Here is a 21698-nt window from a genome sequence, read left to right as displayed (position 1 = left end):
GCTGTGTTAAGTATTTTTTGCTTACACTCCTTGCTCCATCTCTTGCTGTCACATGCGGTAATTGGGCTAATAAAAGGCAGAAACAAGAATTTATTACACCTTGGGCAATACTTTTAAACAAACTTTTATTTGCTAGAGCAGCACTTTCCCCACTACGTGCTACTGTATATTTTGACACTTCTTTTTAAATACTAAATCTGGCTTTATTAAAACTTAAATCATGCAGCTGTGCTCTTTTATGCATTGGGTGGGGGTTGTCCATACATTTCCTTAGGCATACTAAGGTTTGGGATGCATATGAATATTCAGATGATGGGCTGTTGGGATCTACAGCTACTTCATTACTGTCAACCTTCTCCAGATGTTTTGCAGCAGAATAAATTTGAGTTAAGAAGATGAATTTTAGGCTTAAGTATTGGAAAAGATGACTGTGGGGCAAAGATGTCCTGTAAAGTTCTTAGTACGTGGTTCGTTACCACCACAAGGCGTTCAAACCATAGCACTCTTGGAAGAGCTGTGTTCAAATTGGTTTATATTTCCACTTTTGGTGGGCATGTCCAGCTGTGCATGAGTTTGGGGAATGCGATTCATTACTACCAAAATTTTCTCTACACTAGACCATAGGTGATTCATAAAGCTATGCTGCTTCATTGTTTTGAACCTGCAACTCTGGATACCTGATGCAACAGGAAAGCAATGTTTAGCATGTACCTGGAAGCCTGCCAGACAGCCTTCTAAACAGCAGTGGATTGATAATATTTGGGGGAGCATCATTACATGCAAACTTAGCAAGTGCTATTGTAAAAACCAGGGAATTCCACTTTACTTTCTAGCATGCTGTTATAGCACCATAATTTCCATCTAGTGCCTATTTGTGAAAGCCTTTCAGGCTTCTGAACACATTCCAATAAAATACAGACAATTATGGTTTTTATTCACCTACGTATGTCCAAACACTCCCAATATTTCGATATTCAGTCTATTTTATTCTAATGATGTGTCACAAGCCCAGTTCTGCTGTTTTCCCCAAAACATGGCAAAAATGTGAGTCCATCTGATCCATCTCTTACTGCACAGAGAAAGTAGATCACGGAAGGGCTATCGTAGTGTAAATCATACTACCATAGCCTTGTGCTGTGCAGGCTTCTCCTGTTATGTTGAGGCATGTAGCAGTGTATCATTAAGAAGTGAGATCTTGCATCTCACTTATATGCATCCGTTGAGTTAACTATCTCTATAAAACATGCACATCATTTTCCTGGTAGCACCTATTCAGAGTCTAACATTGGGGGCAAACAGATCACCTAGCAAAGTACTCAGAATGCTTATGGGGCAGGGGGGTTGCAAGACATTTGTTGCTCCACAGTGCTGGCAATCATACCGCACATCTATTAACCACAGATCTATTTTAGCTTAAGTGTATAGCAAAATGCCCCCACCCCGCCCCAGTAATAATGCTTTCAGAATTTTTGATCACGGATATTATATTAATGTGCACATATTTGACATATACTTGAAAATTCAGCACTGGCACTCAAAGGTTTTGCAACAATAGTCAATATATCTGATATCTGACAAGTGGCATTCAGCCCTAGTCAGTTGCTGACATGTATCCATCAGTGTTTAACAGTACTGGAGACCTGGTATGCAATACCAATCAGTGTTTGATAGTTTCTAACACATGGCAATAAACAGCAACAAGTGCTTCATTCCGTATCAACCAGTATATGCACTGAAGGTATCTACAAAGGTTCTCTTGTGAGTGCCTCAATCTTCATAAGTGGGAACTAGAAATATGGCCTTCTTGGTTGTGGCACCCTGCCTTTGGAAATTCCTTCCCAGGGGATTTCCCTAGTGCCTTCATCTTTGCAGTGATGGAACTTGCATTTTCTTGGCTTTTTCAAACTGTTATAAATGCTGCTAGAAACTGCTAGTCTAGTACCATTTTGATTGTTTATGATAGCATTTTGTTCTTTTATCTTTTGTCAGTTATCCTGGGAACCTCTTTGTTGAAGGCATGCTATACAGTTAATTAATTAGATAAGTTGACTGTATCTGACATAGTAGCAATCAGTATTTGGCAGTTTTGCATAGATTACTTATACTTAAGTACTTTATATTACCTTCATTCATTTAACCAGTCCAAATATTTGAATGCTGACTTTTCATGTCATATTTTGACTTGTAAGTTTCATATATTGGAGCTTGACTTAAAAAAAATCAACATTGAAATATGAATTGTGAACATTGATTTCATTTCAGCTTTATAAAGTTATTTTGATACATGTATGTTATGTGTTGTACGTATTACTGTGAATAAATTAGTTAGCAGAAATTATAATTAGTATATTGACACTTGTAATCCTAGGCATCCTACTCAGAAGTAAGTCCCATTGAGGCCAATGGGGCTTGCTCCCAAGTAAGTTGGTATATGATTGTAGCTAAACTGAATTGATTTGAAGGAAATGAATTGAGCTTGTCTGCCAGCTGAAACATTACCTACCATGGCCTTGCCACTCATAATTGCTGTCTCTGAATCATTTGGGGAGTTTTCTTTCACATCCATCTCATTGTGTTTGCACAATTCTGCATTTGAATTTCTATTCCATCAAACTGGTAAAATGCAGTTAAGAAATTGCAATACTAATCCCTGAAATTGTTTACGCAGGAATCTTTATTCTCTTAAATCTTCCAGTGTTAAAGCAACAGAAAACATTTAGAATGTCCTTTGGTGGAATCTTATTACACTTGCTATAATATGTAAACTGATATTCTTTGATGCCAGCACGTTGCCCATACAGAGAAATCTCTGCACAATTAAATGAAAAGTGAAAGGAAAAAAAAGAAAGAAAAAATAGGATGAAAATAAAAAATAACTCCCCCCCCCTTAATCTGATTAGGATTAAAGTACATTAATAAATTGTCTGTTAACACAAATTGGCAATAATACAAAAAATCTACGTCTTACGTTAGTCAAGAAAAATAACTTCATTTGAATACAAAAGGATAAATACACTCTTTTTTTTTGTCCTATAGCCACTCTTGTACAGTAGGTCAGCACTGCATGAACTTGATGCAGTACTTCTAAAATATACAAGGGTATGACTGGCTTTAGATTTATTGAGGAGGGAGCTGGTACACATGTGCATTTACTAACATCAGACAAAGAAATCGTTCAACCAACAAGGGTTACAGAGCAACGTTCACTAAAGCACAGTTGGAAAGGGAATTTCAGGGGCTGAAGCAGGCCAATATGGCAGCTTTGAAACAGATTTCCTTATACCCACAATGCACTGACAGCAAAGAATTGCCTCTATTTGGTTGGTCCACACACTGGGAAGAGGTACAGTTGCGCACCAGATTGGAGGAGCAAGGTTCTGTAGTTTCTTTCTTTCTTTCTTTTTTTGTATTCCCATCTGGGGGTGGTTACGAAAGCCTTTTCGATCCTGTGTAAGCTTTTGCAGCTGTGACTTAGTAGTAATAGTATTGGCAGCTGCCGACTTAAGCTTGAGTCAGAAAATTAACAGTCTTGACTCGCTGGGTTGTCCACCACAGATAGATATGGCTTAGTTCGTTTGGGCCTTTATAGAGTCTATATATGTGTGGAGATTTTAGTTTTCCCCCTTTTATGTTTTTGAAAGACTTATTAGCATCTGCTTGCTGCTGCTGCAATTTCTTTTCCTCAGATTTCCTGTGGCATGTTCTTTTTTTGTTTTAAGCAGTCTGAAGTCGATCCTCCAAAGCTGGGTTGCCTAGAATATGAGAAACCCACTTAATCCTAATGGAGCAATCAGTGGTAATAGGAGTATAACACGTGGTAATGATATTGCCCCTTGCGCAGAGCTTTGACTGCAACCGTCTGGGTCCATTTCGCAACTCTGCTTCTCACACAACACACCAGTGTAGGCTGCGGGGCACTGGCAGCGGACGTTGTTGTGGCACGTTCCCCCATTCTGGCAAATCTGAAGTTCATTGTCACATACGTTTGCTGCAAAGAGTGGAAAGAGAAAAGCATAATCAGTATATGTGACTTGGTTATGACAAGCAACGAGGAAAAATAAAAATAAAAATAAAAGCATTGGTTCTTCAACCCGCCCACCCCTAAACTCCGATAATTTCAGTACTCGGTGCATTTACTTGTGAGTAGATTTGCTAAACCCATGGTAATTACTCACCAGCAAATGTACTGAAGAACTTGGCTTGAGTGTGGGCCTGCCTCTTTGGTCGTGAATCTCTGTGACTTCATCCCCTCACCTCCCTGAAAGGGTTAGCTTTCTATACGCAGCCTATAAGCAATTAAGTGCTTGCCCCCCACAGCCAGCAGTTATGCACACTGAATGTGCTGGTTTTCCAGCTTGTGTATAAACCAACCTGTGTTACAGCTCCCAGCTGAAGGCTTAAATTACCTTCCCATGTTCATGTTACCAGGGTTACCACAGACTCTGGTGTGCAGGATAGAACACACACAAGGCTGCTAGTCTGGGGTGCATATAATCTCATGGGGGGGGGGGAGGCATCACCCTTTCCTCATGGGGAACATAAGAAAGCCAGACATGCTGTCCACCAACCTTTGGCAATCTGCTTAAGTGCAATGGTCAAAGAGGAAAACCTAGACCATTTTAGACTGTGGAATTTTGCACTTGTGTATTGTGCAGATTTATCCAAGCTATGCATTCAGAAAAAATTACAGTACTGTATAGACTTTCTGGGACTGTTCCACTACAGACAGCAGGTATGGGATCACATGTCTGAGCATTCCCTTCCAGAAAACTTAACATGTTAGAGAAAAGGTTACTAGTCCAACTCATTCCCTGATATGCCACTTTTCCACATGAAGGAAAACGCTATTGCCCCACCTACAGTGGTGGTACAGTCTTGGGAGATCTATGCTTCATGAATGTTATGAATGTGACTTGAAAGCTATGTGAATATGCCCAAAGATCACACCACCAATTCAGCGCTAAAATTATACTGTGGCATAACCCTGATGAGATGCCCATGCAGAAGTCTTCCTGGGTGCATGTAACCGACACTCAAAAGATATAAATAATTATGCGAATAATGGAAAACCAGGCATACAGTTCTATGTAACAGGTGGCTCTGTGTGTTTCCAAAATCTGTATATACGTTGGTAATCATTGCTTTGAATCCAAACTATAGAGCTGAGATTCAAAGAACAGTGAGTGGAAGGAAAATAGCACACAGCACTTTTATGCAAATACATGTGGCGCTATAAATTGGTAGGTTCTATAGCAGTTCCCCAGCTTGTGCAAGAGGTTGAATTTGATGCTGCACCAAAAGAATAACAATTCTGGTTTTACGCTGCAATCCTAACCCCATTTACCTGGAAGCAAGCCCCATTGCTTTCAACATGACTGGCGTCTGAGTAGAAATGGTTAGGATTGTGCTCTTTGCTTCATCTTTCTCATACAAACCTTCTGTGTGCTATGTGAAATAGCCATTCTGTTAGTAGAAGCCTCCCTCTGTAGGCAGAAGGGCATTGTTGGATCCAACCCATTATGTTTACCATGCTCACATTAGTTTTTTGTTGTGAGATGGCAAAATACACCAGTCCACTTATTACTGGAGACAGTGAACCTGGCTCAAATAAACTCAATCACAGGCACATAACAGGATCTTTGAATATTTCTCTGCAGCAGTGCCTACTCCTTTAACTCAACTGATTTCTTCCCTTGACTTCTACGCAACTCTTTTGAGCGTCTATATAAATTCCGAGTATTACTTGCATGTAAATGACTTTCTTGGATGGAAGCCCAAAGCTTTAAGCGGCAATCCTATGCACCCTAAATGGGAGTAAGCCCAGATTAACACAGTGGGAGTTACTTCTGAATACACATGCATAGGATTGTGCTATCAATATTAGCTTTCTCCAGGCTTTCGGAGTGAACATGCGTGCACTTAAAGAGGGCAGGCAGGGCAGGGGTGAGCATGCAAGTCCTGATCCCAACCTTCCCGTGTGGACCAGCTGCATTTCAGACCTCCTTTGTGTGGAGAGGAGGGGTCTGAAGGGGGATGCTAAGCATGCTCATGAGCCCTGATACAGTCTTCTCCAAATGCAGGAAGTTCTGAAGTGAAGGCAGCATGTCCAGAAGCACTGCCACCTCTCTCCACTTCTACCCACACAAGCATTTGGGTGAATGCTTAACCAGGGCTCAAGTGCCCAGTTACACAGACACAAATACAATGGGGATTTTTTGGAATCAATGCCTACTTAATTTGTTGTCAGATTGCAGGCTCACAGTTATTCAGTATCCAAGTAATTTTATACCTTTGGACAGGGCCAGCCCAAGACATTTTGGCCCCTGAGGCGAACCACAAAATGGCACCACCCCAGGGAAGAAGGGGTGAGTGAACATTGGTATCAGGATCTGTTGTCCCTGTGGATCCTGCTGCCTGAGGCAATTGCCTTAGGGCCGGCCCTGCCTTTGGAGTGCCTTAAGGTGCAGTTTTCCTGACAGACAGGGCATAGCAAGGGGAAGCATTACTGTCTGAACAAAGTCTCTATATGTTGTCATTATTATTATTGAATTGGAATTATTAATGGTCATGTTTATATACAATGATGATATTTGCAGCAAACAGGACAAAACTTGCGCATTAACAAAAAGGCAACACTTAGTTGCCCAAAGCAAAATACCAATATGAGACATGATGCCATTACACTGAGCAAACGTATCTGTGGAAGGTAAGCTGAAAGCACGAGGAGGAAATAGCAGAGCAATGGGAGCATGCTCCTGGGGAATCTCGTAAGCAAGTGAATACAGATAGAAATAGGACAAATGTCTCCCTTTTTAAAACAACAACAACAACAACAACAACAAAGTGACTATTAGCCACAGACAACAATTAACCGAGAAGTACATATGTCACATTTTAAAACATTTCTTCCTATGCATACATTCTCTTCCTTCCACCCACCCACCCACCCACCCACCCAGCATGCATCCTCTGTCCAATCTCTTGCTAATCCTTCTTCTTTTATGATAGAGATATTCTAAAAGGAGTTTAAACACTCAAAGTACCAATCAAATAAATCCCTCATAGCCTTCTTTATCGGGGGAAGGCAGTAGCTCAGTAATTCAATGCATGTTGTTTAGGCAGAAGTTCTCAGGTTCAATCCAAGACTCCATTTCTAGTTAGAACAATCTCAGGGAGCAGACCTGAGTAGGACCTAGGAGAGCTGCTGCCAGCACTGGGCAGGATGGACCAAACCCTGACAGAAAAATAAGGAAGTTTCATGTGTTTGCTCTATTCAAATCAACAGTGGTTGCAGCAACAAGTAGTTCTTGGTGGAATTGCTTCCCTTACAGTTGCTTATAAAGCATGCCCTTTGTTCCCGATGCACAGTTGACTTCTAATTCTGTTCATGCAAATGCGTTGAATAATAATGCTCTTTCACTTCCTCTCCAGCATACCGTGCCATAATTAACAGGAGGGCAACCAACAGGCAGCATCTAAACATGTTCTTCCTTCGTCACCTTCCTGTGCGATTCCTTTTACAGTGCTAATGTATTTTTTATGACCCATTGACACAACACTGAAATGCATCCACAGTTTCTGATCTGTAAATGTCACAACTGCATATTAAGCCATTATAAATGCTGCTTGCTCAGGGAATTGTGATGATGATGACCATATGTCTGCATTTTAGTCTTCTTTAATATAGCACACTAGACGAGCCTAATTGGGCATATTTATATTGCAGATATAAACCAAGAGAAATAATAAACCATAAAGCAAGTCTGATGAGATTTCAAGTCTGGGAAAAGATTGCAAGCAGCAACAGAAGAAATAAATGCAGAATAAGGAACTAGACTTTTTCTTAGATACTCATAGCAAGATTATATTTTGTGAATTTCCACATTTGTTTGGAAATCTTTAGACTGGTCCACTCAAATATGTATATAATCCTTTGATTAGCATCTAAATTAATAAATTGACTCCAGTGAATACCATAGCATATGTTGAGTTCTATTTCTGTTTGTGGTGCTGGATGTAAAGTGATGCATTTCCAACAGCACTGAAAAGCAATGCCTCTGAGGAGAGTATGAAGATTTGTGTTGTTGATAAATGATTTGTCTGCACATGACTGCTTTGCACTGCAGTCACATGATCAGCGATTATTATTCCTTATAGTCTATATCCTCAGCAAGGCTGTAATCCTATGAACACTTACCATAAGAGGTATAGTTCCATTGACCCAATGAGACTATTTTGTAGTAGACATTTATAGGACTTAAGTGTGTGTAAGGTTGCAGACTATGCTGCTTATATCTAATATTCACATATGATCTTTCAGTTCATTTGGCTTGAAATAAATAAAACTTTTGTAGAAAAATCCAGCTGCAAAGTCCCTTAAAAGATTCGGCATATTTGAAAAGGGCAGCTGTGGTTTGGTGTTTCTTTGTTTCTTTCTAAACTGGGCAATGTCAGGCATGGAGTATCAATGCAATAGCATGGATATTGATCATTACTAGCCTTAAATAATTAAATGGCAAACTAATAGTTAAGTAAATGCCCCTCTTAAACACCAGATGAGCTCTTAATATCTAGACGTTGAATGCTAATTGAGACATTTCCTTAAGTGTGCCTATCTCATAACTAATAATTATTGTTTGGGTTTATTTTTATTTGCAAAACATTTGAGTGTTTAAGAGTGCATGATCCCTGTCTACGCCTATGGTTTCCATCCCACAGTAACTGCAGCATTTTATAAAGTCTATGATGAAATTACTGGCAGCTCCATTTTAATCATTTGCACTGATACTTCTGCTTTTTCAACTGCGGTGTAGTGATATGTTTTGTGATGCTCTAACTCTTGGTATGCCCTGTCCTAAACACTTAGAGGGCTATATAGAAAGGATACGAGTAGCTTGACCCATGGTATGACATGCAAGCTAAAAAAGTGAAGGCAAATCCTTATGTAAAACACCTTGAAGGGGGTGTTTTATGCATTGGTTTGTATGCATTGTGTGTGTGTGTGTAGTTTCATGCACTCATTATCTTATTGCTTGGCTGCAATAAGATACCTTTACCTACCTTTGCTTGACTGAAAATGACAATGTTTGTTAAGCAAATCATATCCAGCTCATCTCTATTCTTTATCTTTGATGTTTGAGTGAAGCTGGTGAGTCACCTATACCCTTCAACCTTTGGCTAGCCACAAATTTATTTCTTCCTTGATGACTGTTCTGCCACACAAATTGCTTTCACTCACACCATCAGACAGAAGCAATATTTGAATAAATGGACATTGGGTAGGACCCATAGTAGCTAGCTTCCAACTATGACCGGTTCATGGCAGATTAGCAAACACAACAACTTCAGAGGCATAATCACAACACTGTAGCACAAGTTCACGTGTTAGAAAATGGCAGTATAGATTCACAAGAAGCCATTTGTTTTCTAATCCCAGTGTCATTAATAACTGCAAATCTAGCGCAAAAAAAAAAAAGGGAAGAGAACAGCGTTCTGGGGCATGTGAATCTTTTTCACTAACAGGGAGGTGATGGAACTGAGATGTATAGTACACCAGTAATGGAGAGTGGTGCAAGCCATCACCTGTATGAACTCCAATAAGGGGAAGATGCAAAGAAGCACACTGTGCTGGCGTACTTTCACAGTTGCATAGAAAGGTGGCAGTTTGTCATCTACAAGTGAGACAAGCATCACCTGATGAAATCCCTGCTCCCACACAGCTATTAAATGCACAGAAACCTTGCTCTCATTAGCACTTAATAGCTGGGACTGATGGATTTCCACATTTTGGCAATGGGAGATCTGGGATGCAATTGCTAGTGGCCTCCTGGGAAAAGCAGCCATTTCTTCCACTTGGTGGCTGATTAATGCTGAAGCAGCTGAGAAAAGGTGGCATTTGAGACTGACCCAAAGTGTTAAGACTGAAGGGAAAGGAGCCACTCAAGGCAGACACCCTATAATCGTTATAGCATAATGGATGACCCTATTAAAGACTACGAGAGTCAGTATACTATATTTAGGTGCTGCTGATTGCAGGCTTTCCATGTTTCTTAACATTTCACCTAAGGTTTTCCCAGCCCCGATTTTGAATGAAGTCACGATTCCAGCAATATGGACTGGAAAATGAATGTAACAGCTTTTGATCTCTGGCACAGTAGTAGATCTTCTAAAAAGTGACACTCATTCAATGGATTAGTATATATATATACTAACATTATATCATTTTCCCTATATTTTTACAATGTGAAATCATGTAAAAGAAAGTTGTATGCTGCTATGAAAAACAACCACTTACTCCAATGCTATGGAAAGAATGAATAATTATAACATGAAGACTAGGTTGAAACAGAAATGTTCGTGTCCCCCCATGAGACAAAAAAAGTGAAAGTAATGGTCTTTGAGAAGGTGATGTAATTAATTGCATATCAAGGGGGGTGGGGGTGCTTAGGAAAAATCAAGATCAGCCACAGAGGTGGAGATGGGTGCATCTTTGACTATTGCATCTGAAAGGGATTTGGTAGCCACCCATTTAATTTGAAATGAAGTTAGATTTAAAATCATAAAAACAAGTTAACAACATTGCCCAAAGGCAACTCATTGCTGAATAATAACGTGATCCTACATGTGTTTACTCAAAAGTAAATCCTAATGCATTCAGAGTTCTTATCCCCAAGTAAATATTCATAGGACTCTAGCCTGGGGCTATGCACACTTAATTTGGAATAAGTCCCAGTGAATTGAATCAGATTATTTTCAAAGCATCACACTTAATGACCTTCTGTAAATATTTATTTGAACTTATACTAGATCTCTGGAGAATGAGTTAAAAAAAAATCTTACAGTTGTTGGCATAGCAAGTTGTTTTAAGCCAGTTTCTGATCAGGATCCATCGGCTTCTGAAGAGTAAGGCAGTGGTGCCATGTTTGGTGATGATGAAGACCCAATTTTGGGCTAAACTATGGAATAGGATCAGGACTGCAGTAATTCATATAGACTCTGCTCCATGAAAATATGGGAAGCAGAAACTTATGTTTGGATTTTCTCATTCAGAATGTTTGCATATGGGCAATGTAAGTCACAATTCTGAAACCTCAACACTTCCTAATATGTTGAAGGAAGGAAGGAAGGAAGGAAGGAAGGAAGGAAGGAAGGAAGGAAGGAAGGAAGGAAGGAAGGGTCTTTTGAGACCAGGGGTATAGAGAAATAGACTTAAAACTACTCTGTATCTCCTATGCTCAAAAATGTTATGAAATCATACAATCGGTTCCAGAGGTGTGCAACAGGAGAAATGCAGCTACCAAGGACTTTGAAATAGCAGAAAAGGTAAAAGAGTAAAGGAACAATATCCAGCACTGCACAAAAGAATAAGTGGGCACTCTCTCCAGACAGAGATAATAATCTCAGATCATAGAGTCGTTTTGACAGGCCTGATAGAGGATAACAAGAGATTGCTTTCTAAAACGGACAAAATTGAAAATAAATCCAGGATTAGGCATTTTAGAATTACTGTTGTCCCAGAGGGGATGGAGCCCTCCAGTTGTTCTTAGGCAAGGGGAGGCGCGGTTAACTAAGCTTGTGCAGTTGTCTGATTTAGATCAAGTGCTTTCAGGAAGAAGATTCTTAAGGGTGGGAAGGAATCCTCAGCTCCAGCCATGCCATAAATCCTTTTGATTGTCTTTGGATACCAGGCAGTTCATAATACAGTCCTCAAAGCTGCTGGAGTCACCTGAGGGGTACAATCGGTTGAAGACTGGGGAAAGCTGTAAATGTGATAATGAAGTTCAGAAGCATGAGGCTGGTAATGAAAGGCCAAAGGAACTGTGCGCATACGGCTTAGAGATAAGAAAATGAAGGGAACATAGTAGTATTCAAATGCGATAAAAGACTCCCACAGTGAAGGAGAGCAAATGTTTTCCTGTTCAGCTTTAGGTTGGACATTACATATATCTATATATGAAAATCTGTACCAAGTATGCAGTAACAGTCCGCATGAAAATGTAGATTCTTCTTCCCCGAAGGTACTGACAACCTAATTTTTTTTGATGGAGGAAAGTCACATGTCATAACACAGAGCCTTGGGCAGCCTTAAGAGAGTCAGGAGTATGCAACCAGACCAGAACTGAAGAAGTCTTTCTAGTAGGAACGGCAGTGGCTTGGAGTGCTTGGTATGTTTGAAAGGGAGAAATGAATCTTATATGCCTCTACATTCTTTTAATGTCTGATGTTTTACTGCTTTATTATTATTATTTTTATTATTTTTATTATTTTTATTATTATTATTTCTGTTGGGAGCCACCCAGAGTAGCTGGGGAAACCCAGCCAGATGGGCAGGGTATTAATAATAATAATAATAATAATAATAATAATAATAATAATAATTTTATGGTTTCGATCAAAATTCTCTTCTGGTTTCCATCTGCCCACCCCACTGCCTCTACTCTTCAGAAGCCCCACCCACCAACTCCCTGCCCCAAGAACACACTCCTCCTTTCCTACCCCTGGCACCAGAGGCTGACATGGTTGGGCACTTGCCTCAGGTCTTGGAAGGGCCTATTGCCAGCACTACTTAGCTCATTGTCTGGGTCCCACTTGATACTGAAATGCAGGAATTGCAACTAAAGAATCCCTGACAGATAGCCATCCAACTTCTGTTTTAAAAAGAACCTCCAAGGAAATAGATTCTACACTCTCCAAGGTAGTCTGTTCCACTGCCAGCTGCCAGCTCTTGCTGTCAGAAAGTTCTTCTGATGTTTAGTTAGAATCTCATTTCCTGCAATTTGAATCCATTGGTTTGGGTCCCTCTGGAGCAGGAGAAAAGAAGCTTGCTCCATCTTCTATGTGACAGCCCTTCATGTATATTTTAAGATGGCTATGAAATCACCTCTCAGTCTTCTCTTTACCAGGTTACACATACCCAACTGTGAGGTGATTGACAGGTGAGAGGCATTGTTCACCTTTCGGACTTGTCCTGCTGGACAAATCCAGTTCTTCACCCTTGATATAGTGGATGTAATTAGGTTATGATGCTATAAAGATATATGACCAAATGATGATCACTGAAGGCAACTAAAGTCAGTTAAAGCAAGTGAGGGCAATGACAATATGTATATTTCTCAAGGACTGTAGTGTGTGTGTGTGTGTGTGTGTGTGTGTGTGTGTGTAGAAAATTCTGAAATGGATTCAAAACTACATAAAACAATAGACTTTTGATGAAAGCTTTTGTTCTCATCAGTAATTATTCATTTCCCAAGAATTCAATTAGTGAGTTGTTTTCTTTCAGCTAGTCTCATAAGCAGGGTTTGGGCTTGTGAAAAATGTGAAATCTATCTCACAGCTATCCATAAAATGGCTGTTCTGCCACCTTCATTTTAGGATCAGCTCTCAGTAAGCTGCCTCCATAGTATGTGAATATTAAATATTGCCTTGTGTATGCAACTTGGGTGCACTGTTTACCACAGAAGAGAAAAAAAGCATTCAGTACACAGTATAAACCACCACAGTTGGCAATGAGAGTTTATAGGGACCTTTGGAAAATACGTTGGACTCTGGATTATAGCTATACAATTCCCCATCTTCTAAATTATTAAAAAGTGTGCAGATAATACTGGAGCACAGCTCTTTTATGGAAACCTTGCATTGGGATGTGACTAGAGGGTTACTAAGCAATACGGTGGGTTTCCGTACAGACTCTTGTCTAATGCCACATTTGAAAATTGTATGCTTGACTTAAAAGGGAAATTTGTTCTGGCTGAGCTATATATGTACACTCCAGTTTTTTGTCAGGGAAGAAAAATACTGCCCTACACATTTTAATAAGTAGATTAGAATGGATCCAAAGAGGTAAGTCAAGTCTGTTATGTAAATTTTTGTGCGAGATACCCGCTGTGCATAGCAAAATGCTTATGGAAATGCTTTGAAAAGAATTATTCTACATTTGGGTAGCTAAAAGAGAATCCTTTGGATTTGAATTTCCTCACAATGAGAAAGATATTAGATTTCTGTCTGGATTATCCATGCCAATTAAAAACTTTAATTACTGCTTCACTTTAGTGTTGTGCATGGGGGGGGGGAGCACTAGAAGCTGGTCCTATTTTTAATATTGCTTTGGCTTTCAACAAAATGACAATTTATTGTTTTGACAATTTGTGCAAATTCCATTTTAGATTTCCCTCCCCCACCCCATGGTAAATCACACAAGTTGGGATTTTACTTGATATATTGACAGGAGCGGAATAGCAGCAAAGAGGCCATGTTTCCACATTATGGCTTGAAATTGAATAGGTTATCAATTATTTTAAATGTTATGTTTTCTGGGGGGAAACCTAACTAACAGCAGTAGAACACCAGTTACAAGAGCAGAACGTGGCACAAATGAAAAATTAAGTGAAGGGATAAATAAATAAATATCCGATTTATAATTGTTGTTTTGTGATCTCCATATTATATATATTTTGTCATGCACTACTCTGGGTTTGAAGGGAGGAATATAAATTTAATAAATACATTTCATGAATAAATGAATGGATAATAAGAATATGGCAGAGCCACATGTGCAAGCTCTTTATATCTGGCTGTAACCCTTGCTTCCAGCTAGGAGGAAAGGACTGCATTCTTGGCCTTCTCCATAGGGATCAGGGCTTCCAAATGTGGTTATGGTGATATAGGCAGAAGGCCTTGTGAAATACATCCTGTGTTGCTTTACTTGCGGATGAATGCAAGTTTAGGGGGTGATCTCCACAGAACAATATGTCACTTTTCAAACCCTCAGATTTGTATGGAGATGGAAGCAAGGCTTGGATTGACAAACTCCGAAGAATTATCTGTGGAGGTTGCAAAGTAGAGTAAAATTATAATATTACTTTTATGAGCCAAGCTAACAAGTGGAAAGAAAATATCAGGATTTATATTAGTTATGAGGCATGTACCCCCTATTTGCTTTATGTATGGAAAAAGGCAGATTATTTATTGCAATGTCACTGTGCCAGCACTGTAAAATATAAGGTGAAAATAAATAATCTCTCTATTGGAATGCCTCCCACTCATACCTCTTTAAATTATGATATGGTATTTAAGATTTATACATTTTCTTATCAATGAAGACTTTTAAATAAGAAGCAAAATGTTCACAATATTTTCTCTTTTAAATACCTTTAGTAATGTAAACTAAACAGCACTCTTCTGCCTTTTCTAGCAATTATGGTAAAGTATTAGGCTCATATCTTTTTGAATACACATAGTATTTAAACTTTGAATCTACCTTAGGTGAAGCAAGAAATGAAGTTAAATATCTCTAATCAGTGCTATTTTCTAGAAAAAGAGGTACCAGAACTCACCACGAACCCTTCCCTTATTCTGATATAATGGCAATGGCCCACCTGAGAGGTGCCGGAACTGAATTCTGGCTGGGGGAAAATGCCCTGGTTCTAACACAGTGAAGTTGCTCAAGGCTCTCAAATGATGGCTAGAACTTTAAACACTTTTCAAAGGAAACTAAGGAAACAGAGAAGCCTGCTTCTTCTCAGTATCTGCACTATAATCTACAAAGGGAATTGTTTTTATGGCTCTAGTGGTGATGAAGAGGCCTCTTTCAGTAATGACCCCAGCTGCCTTTCTGTTGCACAGCAGTTTGGCATTTTGAAGAGCCTGCAGCTGCCACTGGTGGAAATGGCAGGTCAGATTATCCAAGGCAAAAAGGGCAAAAGGAGTAAGATGCGTAGGAAAGCAAGACTGGGAGCAGAAGTGCTGGAAGAGGACAGATGGGTGGAACAGGGGGGTGGGGAGAGTGCTGTTGTGTTCAGGCCCTGTTTGTGGGCTTCCCCCAGGCATCTGGTTGGGCACTGTGAGAACATAATGCGGGGTTAGATGGGTCATTGGCCTGATCCAGAAGGATCTTCTTAGTTTATCATGTGTTTGAGAAGCATATTGGGAATGACCAGGTTGGTAAATACGGCAAGGATCTGTCAGGAGGAAAGGAACCTGAAAGTCACATAAAACCTTATATTACAGGCATGCAGCTAAACATTTAGTGAGTTATTTTGAATTTCTTAAAAGTTTAAATATACTGCATAGTGATAAGTTTAACATGAGCATATCATGTATAATAGCTAGCTTGTTTAAAGTGCTATGGGTATCTGGAAATTGTGAATGTGGACAAGGTACATTTTGGGGTGATGCTCCCCCCTTGGGTCTGCAATTCTGGTATGTTTTTGTGCCAATGAGACTAAGTTGTGTCCCTTGTATTGCTGCGTGAGAAAGCTGGATGAAGAAGAACATATTAAACTGGCACAGCTGCGTTGATGTTAGGCATGTCACAAGAGCACAAGCCTATATGGGTCTACTCAAAAGTAAGCGCCACTGAGTTCAGTGTGGCTTACTGAGTATGTGTAGGATTGGGTGCCTGTTAAAGAGGTTTGTAAATCTCTTCTACCGTTGGTAAGTAGAAGTGGGTGACTGGGCTCAAAGATACTGACCCATTTACATTATAATATCCAGCAGCTCCTGCCTTATTCTCCAAACCCACTCTTAGTTATTGTGGTTGGGGAGAGCCACATATAGTGAAACTGTCTCTCCACAACTGCCTTGGAAATAAGATTTTTTTAAAAGAAAGAAAAAAACCTAGACAATAACAACAGTTTAAGTTAAGCATCTTTTTCACTGAAAGAGGACTTCACCTTGTGACACCAAAATGGCTACTTTTCCAAATTTACCACAATGCATCATCTCATTAACTGAGCACCCTGCTGAATAAACTCCTGCTGATATATAATGAGGATGTAGTGTGTGCTTCGGCTCAAAAGCTCCTTCAATGTCCGGAATATGTGTATCTCTGCATATGTATCGTCTGCCTGGGGACATGTTTGAGAGATTGCGTGTTCCTGTTTGTATTTGGAACGATCTGTCCGTAGCTCTCAAAAATGCTGTTTGTTGCTTCACACTTATGTAGCCCAATCCCATGCAATATTTACTGAGATGTAAGGCTTAAACTGTTCATAGCACTTAATTCCCGGCTAAATGCTAGTAGTAGAGCTGCCTTAATTTTTCTTTTTTGTTGCCAATGGTATTTCTTTGTTGCTGTTGACATAACCTTAACAGAGGCAATCCTATACCCACTTACCTGGGAGGAAGTATATGTCATTAAACTGAATGGGACTCACTTCTAAGTAACACTGTATGACACTGGTTTCCATGCGTACAACCCATGTTTACTGTTTTCTTTAGTATGGGATATGTTGTCTACTAAGCTCAGCATGCCCTATCTGTAAAATCAGTAAGGACTGCTTACCGTTAACAGCGGGTTCCTATCTGCACACCTGACTGACTCCATCATCAGCCTTAGCTGGCCGCAGGGGTCAATGAGATTTACCACTGAATTTTATTTGAATTGGCCAATCATGGCCTTTTGGGTGAGCGGGGCTCTGGCGATGGACCCAGGCTTCACTCTGGTCCACTGCCACAGCATTTAAACCAGCTGCGCTGGGAGCAGACAGCAGTCAGCATGAGACTGCTGCCCAGAGGTAAGTGGGCAGCACGCATGTATCACCTTGTTGTGGAATTGATGAGTCACCATATTCAGGCCCAGGGAGGAATTCCCTTGCCCCAAAATTGGGCCTGTCTTGGGGTTTTGCCTTCCTCATAGCAACTGTCACAACGTTTTGGTGGAAAGAGGCATTGGATCGGATCCTTAGCCAAGGGGGTGGGTCCCACACCCTTTCTCCACAATCAAAATTACAGGATACCCCAATAAAGGAGTCCAGGGGGAAGGTTGTGTCCGAAGGCCCAGATAGGGGCCAGTGAGCCATAGAACACCCCACATGGTGACCTGGTGGGTTTGCCCTATTTGATTTGCATCATTTGGTGGTGGTAGTAGGGAGAATCCTTTAGCCCAGGATCCATGTTTGCTTTCCGATTGTGGCCCCATTGTCATTTGGGTAGCATTGTGATATAGTATTTGGTAGTAGGTAGTAGACTTGTTGGAGGGCAGGGAAATAGCTGTCCACCTTAGGTGAAGTTGCTCTGCCACCAGACTTGCCACAAACTGGAGGGCTCCACCCATGGACATACCCCATATCTAGCAACATTTCCTTTTAATGATCTTGGCTTTAAAAAATGCAATGGAATTTAATATTAATGACTTTTAAAAAAATAGTCCATATCTATTCATATCTGGCCTTAATGCCAGGTTTATATATTGCTGGATTGTTGGGATTTTTTTTTGTACCTGTTCTAAGTCAGTGATGAGCAAGCAGTTTATACAAAGCTTACTTTCACAACTCCTACTGAGGACAAACTTTTACAGTAATTTCTGCCCACCTGTCATTTCACAATACGAGCTGCCCATGCCTGCTTTTGCTCAAATGAGCAATGAATAATTCTTCTCGATAAACATTATAATTTCCCCTTCAATAGATTTGCAGTCCAACATAGCAATTGTTGTTTTAATCTTTCAAGCTGTTTTATTTCATGCACCTAATAGAAACTCTGTCTCCTTCTGTTCTAAGCTCCCTTTGCATTTTCATTCCAAGCTACTTCTGATTGCCATATCTTGTATTGAAATATTTATTACCAAGCCATCAAGTATTAACCGCTTAAAAATTATACTTTCTGAAGAGAAGAAGCAGGCTTCTTGTTTAACTTTTTATACATTCATTATTGTTTGCATGCTACAGAAGTGCCCATAACTCTCATGTGACTTTGCTGATAAAGCAAGATGGCCTTTTCCTTGAATTGTAATCTTTGTACACTTATGAGTGGGTATATCTAATATTTCACCATAATTTGAGCAAGTATCCTCTTGGAGCTTCCTGGCTTAAACCTGAGTCTCTGGCTGTGGGGATGGGATTGCAAGGATATGGATAAACAAACACATAATGAACATATGAAGCTGCCATTTGTCCGAAAACTTTTATGTTAAAGGTCAGGACAGAATATTTTTTAAATGCAATAAATAAAATCTAGTCCAGTGCTGTTCTGAGTAGTAGTGGACCCGTAGGTCTGAAGCAGAAAGGGGGCTTTTCCTAGCCCTGCAGCCAAAAGTTATTTTAACTGGAGATGCTTGGGACCTTCAGCAAAGCTGAATGCCTCTCCTCCAGCAGTAAACTTCATCCAAACATTATGGGTTGCCTCTAACAAAGTCATCCTGTTAGTTCAAGAACTCCCACTATGGGCTCCCTCTCTCTCCCTTCTAGATTTGGGGGTGGGTGGAAGGCGCACAGGGAGCGGAAGTCCTGATGTGCAGGAGGAAGTCATTGTGCTAGTGGGACAACTGCATTGGATACAACTGTATTTTTTAATTTGGGGAGAGGGCATGAAAAACCCCTTCTGTTTCTGCTGAGACAATCTAGGGGAGTTGACAGCCTCCTAAGAAAAGGTCATGTTTCACTGGGACCATTGAGACATCTACCGCAACAGATGTGAAAAATTATGCTTCTTTGCCTATACTGAAGTCAGGTAACTGTTAGTTGCATTTCTAGTATGGTGCCCCATTACTACATTCATGGCAACACATTATACTCCGACCGATGTAAGGCCAACATACGAGGTTGTATGGAAATGAAGTGTTTTTTTGTTTTTGTTTTTTTAAGATCCATAAGAACAGCATTACTAGAGCAGACCAATGTATCTCCTGGCCAGAGTCAACTTATTGAACCAGCCCCTGGGACACATTTTGTTCTCCAATTGGCATAACGCCCTCATATAATAACTCCACTAGATTGCCTTCACTTAAAAGATTTGATGGTAAATTCATAAGTGCAGCTTCAGGGCATCATCACATTTTTCCAACTTAGAGTGCTGCAACAAGTGTCAGACATGTTATAAAAGTTTCCTGTGTGGCTAAATTAGTGTTTGAATGTGCAACACTGGGAGACACTTGCCCCAAGTGAAACTTGCAAATAGCTCTGCCTTCAGTGTTAATAAAACCACATCCTCTTCCTGTTCCAGGCTGGAGTCTGTGGGTATATTCCAGTCAGATGTGGTGAAATGCAATAAAGGCAGATAAGAGTCAGGACCATGGAGAGCTCCCCAAACTACAGGCGTAGGCCAGAAATGAGACTCAGAGGCGCTGGAAGTGTTTGGTGTTGACTGATACTTTATACCAGGGATAGAACACCTGTGGATCTCCAGGTGTCTTGGATTACAACTCCCACAAGCCCCAGCCAGCTTTTGCCAGGGGTGGAGTCATGGTCCAAAAATGTATGGAGGACTATAGGTTCCCACCCTTCCTTCATATAATCTGGCAAAGGAGTCTTGACTTCCTGGAAGGGAGCCTTCTTGGAGGATAAGGCATCTGTGTCCTCTTATGCAGACATGCACTCCAGCCGTTTTGGAAAAGCTTGGTTGCCAGCAGCTTTAGAGAAAAGTAATTTGGAAACTAGGAGGAAGAGCAAATGTGCCTCATCCAGAAACAGAGATAGAAGCCTCACTGTCACATTGGGCTTCACTTCCATGGAAGCTTCTACTGGGGTCACTGCTCTGGAAGCTGCCTCCTGGGAGGTTTAAGATTTAGCAATTCTGACTCTGATTTTCCCCTTCCCCATATTTCCTAGTCTCTGTTTGAAACATAGGAATATGTAATATTACAAATGAAAAACTCAAAAACTGTTACATAGTCACCTGAATGCACTGAAATGTGCAACAGATTCCCTCCAGGTGAAATGTTAAAGCAGGTGATGCGCCACATTTTTCAAAGTTGTTTCTATCTACATATCAGAAAAACAAATCCTCAGATGTGCAATGTCATTATTTGTCTGCTCTTCTTTGTTAAGATATTTGCCAGCTAGTAGTGTAGAATCAACACAGATAAAAACATGGTATAGGGTGTTGATTCTTTGGTATAAATCCTATCTTCACAAGGGTCATCTCTACTACCATAAGAAAGGACATTGCAATAGGGATACAGGGAATATGTAAAGCACCCCTGACATTTTTTTAAAAAAGAACTTACTAAAACTCTTTGCTTCCTTCAAAATTCCTTGGGATTTCTTCTGTGCAGGAACCTTCAAGTTTACCATAAAATGTTGCTGTAGGTAAATTTGGTGGCAACCCTGGTCCCAGACCCTACCAGCTGTGCTTATTGAATGGACACTTTCATCCCCTGCCCCCGACTAACAACAGGATAGCAGATAACACCCACTGTCAATCTTCAGTAACATCTTCCATCCATGCTGTCTATGGTTACAAATTTGCCTTGAATGTTTCACATCAGTATTTCAGTAACAACTTTATATTGCAGAGGTCCGTGGATGCATGTGATGAATTAGGTGTCCTGTGGCTTGTAATCTTAACATCAAATTAAAATAGTAAGTAAAATCTGTAAAATAAGATATTGCATGAACATTATTGGCCCTTGAGGCATAATATTAATTAATAAATTAAATCAAATGGCAGCAAACATATACAAAGGAACTAACCTAAACAGAATCCAGAATTCTGTAGATCTGGATGAGTTGTCAGATACTGTAGCCCATTGCAGTAGCTTGCACAGAGACCTCCAGTTTTGCCAGGGCACACAGATATTGTTATGCTGCACTGATACAGGAGGTCTTCTTGGAAGCATGATACAGATTTCTAACACCAGAAACCTCATAGGTATAGTCGCATATAATAACATCTAGTTGAGCCTTGCAGAAGCAGATGAGAACTTGGCCTACAGGGGAATGTGCTGGAGGGATAGTTCTTGGGACGAATCAGAGCTCTGTAAG

General features: G+C 40.2%; 1 protein-coding gene across 11 annotated transcripts in view; it reads right to left on the bottom strand.

Annotated features, from left to right (window-relative positions):
- Positions 1–2656: 2656 nt before the first annotated feature.
- NTNG1 (netrin G1) overlaps positions 2657–21698 on the bottom strand; it is a 212801-nt gene continuing 193759 nt past the window's right edge. For all 11 annotated transcript variants that reach the window (XM_081195009.1, XM_081195005.1, XM_081195011.1 and 8 more), the window contains one exon: positions 2657–3988. In XM_081195009.1, coding sequence (XP_081051135.1) covers positions 3791–3988 — 198 coding nt within the window. In that variant the 3' untranslated portion in view covers positions 2657–3790. The remainder of the gene's footprint in view (positions 3989–21698) is intronic.

Source organism: Podarcis bocagei (genome assembly GCF_964188305.1).
Source record: "Podarcis bocagei genome assembly, chromosome: 5".
In the NCBI taxonomy this organism is placed as follows: Eukaryota; Metazoa; Chordata; class Lepidosauria; order Squamata; family Lacertidae; genus Podarcis; species Podarcis bocagei.
This window is presented reverse-complemented; position numbering and strand designations above follow the sequence as displayed.